This window comes from Aptenodytes forsteri, unplaced genomic scaffold, assembly GCF_000699145.1.
Source record: "Aptenodytes forsteri isolate BGI_AS27 unplaced genomic scaffold, ASM69914v1 Scaffold136, whole genome shotgun sequence".
In the NCBI taxonomy this organism is placed as follows: Eukaryota; Metazoa; Chordata; class Aves; order Sphenisciformes; family Spheniscidae; genus Aptenodytes; species Aptenodytes forsteri.
The window spans coordinates 3,465,722-3,469,750 of NW_008796111.1; the positions used below are offsets into that span (position 1 = coordinate 3,465,722).

At 54.0% G+C, this 4,029-nt stretch overlaps 1 protein-coding gene across 1 annotated transcript in view; it reads left to right on the forward strand.

Moving 5' to 3' along the window:
• The window catches only part of ADAMTSL2 (ADAMTS like 2), a 27,141-nt gene extending 24,018 nt beyond the window's left edge, over positions 1-3,123 (forward strand). The window contains exons 17-18 of the mRNA XM_019474068.1: positions 811-955; positions 2,244-3,123. Coding sequence (XP_019329613.1) covers positions 811-955; positions 2,244-2,362 — 264 coding nt within the window. The 3' untranslated portion in view covers positions 2,363-3,123. The remainder of the gene's footprint in view (positions 1-810; positions 956-2,243) is intronic.
• The last annotated feature ends 906 nt before the right edge of the window (positions 3,124-4,029 follow it).

The window sequence follows — 4,029 nt, forward strand, 5'->3', positions numbered from 1 at the left end:
GGTCCGCTTTTGGTTTTTTTTTTTCCCTTCCCCCCCCCCCTTCTTGCTCACCCCTTACCCTGCAGCCACTAGTGGGGTGCGCATGGAGCCCGCGGGATGACTGCCCTGGGGATGCAGAGGCTGGGGATGCAGTTTGCCCGAGCACCTTGCATGGTCCGCAAAGGCAGCCAGGGCTCGGTGGCTGTGGGGACGAGCCCAGCGAGCGTGGGCGAGGAGCTGTGAAGGGCTGCGGCCAGCTCCCGGCAAGTCCTCCCTGATGCAGCCCTCCTCGTTCCGTGCTCCAGGCGCCTCGTTTTGTTTAGTCTTGCAAACCGTCGTTGCAGCCTATAATTAGCCAAAGCAGCCCTGCTGTAATCCCAGCCTGACGAGGCGTCCAAAGGGCAGCAGGCAGCGAGCGCCAGGCCTGGGAGCGGCTCTGCAAGCCCACGCCTGGGGTGCTGCTGAGGGGTCCCTCGGCCTCGAGGGGCTGCAGCCACCCTGGTGCAATGGAGCAGCGTATGGACTGGGCCAGCTCGTTCGTGGGCCTTTGCAAAGGGCAGCAGGAGGAGGGAGGATCGCAGTGCCAGGGGATGGGAGCACATCCACATATCCCCGGTCAGAGGCTGCTGCAGGCGGCTGATGTTGCTGGCAGCAAAGACGGAGCAAGAGGCCAGCGGTGTGGGGCTGAGACATGACATTCAGCTAGGGGAAGAGTTCACCCCCCTGCCCTGACATCTTCAGCGAGCACATTTTTTTTTTTAGCAGGTTCTGGCTTAGCACAGACCCCCGCGACGGCAGGGTCTCGCCTCACCCCCTCTCTCTGTTCCCCAGTGCACGAAAACCTGCGGCATCGGTGTGAGGATGCGGGATGTGAAGTGCTACCAAGGGAAGGACATCGTCCGGGGCTGCGACCCGCTGGTGAAGCCAGTGGGCAAACAGACCTGTGACCTGCAGCCCTGCCCTACGGAGCCCCCAGGTGAGCCCTGCTGCCGGCAGCACCCCCCAGCATTGATTTTCCACCGACTTCCCCCCCCAGGCAGCACCGCCTAGCATCTTCGCTTCCACCAACGCCCAATTTGATAGTCAGCCCAGGGAGGATGTAAAGGGAACAGCTCTCCCTCTGTGCCCAAGTAATGGGGCACTGTGCATTGGCTATTTCTGGAGGTAACCCCGTTAAATTAAGGGCAGAGTTCAAAAGAAGCATGCTCTGACCTTAAGATAAAAGCGAGCTTTGGAGAGCTGATTCGGGTGCTGCTTCTGTGTGATTCCAGCTGATAACTAGGAAGTTTTGTCTGTGCCATTATTTTAATGATTTTTGGTCTCCAAATGTCCTGCGGGATTTGTAACTATCTCGTTATCTGACTCGTCTGCTGGCTCAAAGCCCCTGTGATCTTTAGTGAACATGCGGTTCTAATTCTTTAATAGGATTTGGGAATAAGGACGGTGTGGGAGAAAAGCATGAAAATGGGAGACAGATTTGGGGCTGGCTCCTGGCTCGGCTCAGGACCCGCTGGGTGCCCTCGGCTGGTCTCTCCTTCAGGGTCGGGATGCAGCACAGTGCTTGCGAGGTGCCTCGTGGCCCCCCTCATAGCAAGCTGCCTGCCCTAGGAGCAGCCTGGTTTCATGCATCCTATGGATTTTAAGCAATATATATATATAAAAAAACCTGTAAATCCTATGGGTTTGAAGCGAAGTATTGCTTTGAAGGGAGCTGGGAGAGCGTCATAGTGGTGTCCGCCCTCCTCCCTCTCTCCAGCAGCTCACTTGCCCCAAACTCCTGCTGTAACGCTGCTGGATTCCCGTTCCCTTTCTCACATAGCCTTTTTGGGGCAGAAATTGTGTGTGTGTGGTGGTCACCCTGTGCCCTACCATGGGAGGCCCTTGGCTTGGGGGCAGCTCAGTGCCAGGCTCCCTTGGTGGCTCCACCAATCCCTGGGCAGCTCTGTTTTGCAGGGAAGAGCTTGAGTTTCATGGCTGGGACCAAATAAAGACTCCCCGGGCCAGGCCAGGTGTGATGAAATGGGTCAACCTTCTCATGCCTTTGCTTAGGTTGACAATGATAGTTATGGAGAAGCTCCATGGCGTTTTCCAGAGGATGCTCTGCCAGATAGCGGGGAGGTGGCAGTTGCAGCCGGGGTGATTTGTTGCCCAGCCCGTGGTGTTTAGGGCAGGCTGCGTATGGGGGGAAAATGAGCTCATGAACTTGCAATGGTTTATTTTCTCTTTCTTTTCCATATCGGTGCCTTTTGCCTCCTCTCCCCCAGACGACAGCTGCCAGGACCAGGCAGGAACCAACTGCGCTTTGGCCATCAAAGTCAACCTGTGCAGCCACTGGTACTACAGCAAAGCCTGCTGCCGCTCCTGCCGCGCGCCCCACTCCTAGTGCCCGGCAGCACCCAGCACCCGTGGCACGCGCCGGGCCGGCACCCCTGGGCTGCGCCTCCCTTAGCAAGGGCTCTGTATACCATTTAGTAAGCGCTACACATCCCACAGACTGGTGTTAAGGATGCTTTTGGGTTGGTTTTTGTGTTTTGTTTTGTTTTGTTTTCTCCACCGATGCAGAACTACTATCCTTGTCCCTCTCCTGTGTAGAGGAACGGTGCCGGCACGGCTCGGTTGCAAAGCCGTTACCGCTGTACATTGGTAGCCCTCATTATCAGAGCTGTACATAAAGTCGTGTATATTTGATTCCCCCGAACAGCAGACACACGCACGTGTTTCACAAGGTCTTGTCCTTTGGTTTCTTTCCTCTGTGCAAGTTTGGGGTTGACGATGGGAAGGCGTGAACTCTGTGAAGTGCAAGTTTCCCTTCGCAAAGGGGGTTAGTGCCTCTCTCCTAATTTATCCCCGAGACCTGCGATCTCTCATTAGCTGCATTTAACGTGGTGGGAAGCTGGTTTTTGTTTGCTAAATGAACTCAAGCCCCAGCCCTTTTTTTGTAATATGTAGGTGTATACTTTTTCAGAGAATTTTATCTTATAATCAAATGTTAGTTCCATAGTCCTTACAATCCCCCCCGTAATGCTGACATATTGTATATAATATGGAAACATAACTGCACTTTATATCACAAAAAAGACGTGCTCTTTTTTAATATATTTGTTTACAGACAGTGAACTTTATCCATATAATCATTAATTTGTACTCATATGTATATTTTAATAAAGTTGTCATATTTATGGTGGTATCTTGTTTTATTCTCCAGTTTGTAGCGGGTGTTCGCCCCCTGTGCTGGGAACACTGGAGTCGGGGCTATGAACTTGCTGGTGCCTGGGGGGAGCAGAGCAGCTCAAAGTCAGGGAATCGCGGCCGCTCGGACAGTGGTGCAAGGAAAAGTCCCAGCAGCGGGGGGGAGCTGGGGATTTTGGGATGGTTGCTCTGGGTTAGGGGCCCTTTTGGGCTTATGCGTGTGGCTTTAGGAACTGCAACCCTGAAGCTTCTCAGGAGTTTGCAAGGAAAGAGGTTTGATACGGTGCCAGCAAGAAAAGGGCCTTTCCATGCTCCCAAGGGCGGTTATTGCTCCATGTTTCTGCGGGCATGACTCCCCGAGGCCGGGCCAAAGACTCTTTAACGTTCCCTGTACTAGTTGTGTGCACCCCAATTACTGCTGCATTGCTCCCCTCAGCAGCAGGGAAACTCCTGCGCCGAGGTCAAAGCTTTGCAAACAGTGCCCTGTGTTTGAAGATGCAGGGACAAAAAGGTCAGCCTCAAAACGCATGTCAAAGTAGTTTATAGTTTATTTCTTCTTTTTTTTTTCCTCCCCCCTTTCCCCCCCCCCACCCCCCCCCCCCCGTGATTCCCAAAGTCCTGTACAACAGATCACCAGGTGAAGGTTAGTGTAGAGCCAACCGTTTGCTTAATTTCCAAGCTACACGGGAAGGAAAAATGAAAAAGAAAAAAAGGACGAAAGGAAGGCTGGCGAGAGAAGTACGGTCACGACAGACGCAAAGAAGAGGAGGGCTCGATGCGTGGAAACAAACCCCGGTGAGAACTGTACACAGGAGCGTGGCCGCAGCAGCTGCCGTCCCCCCCGGGGCAGAGGCATCGGTG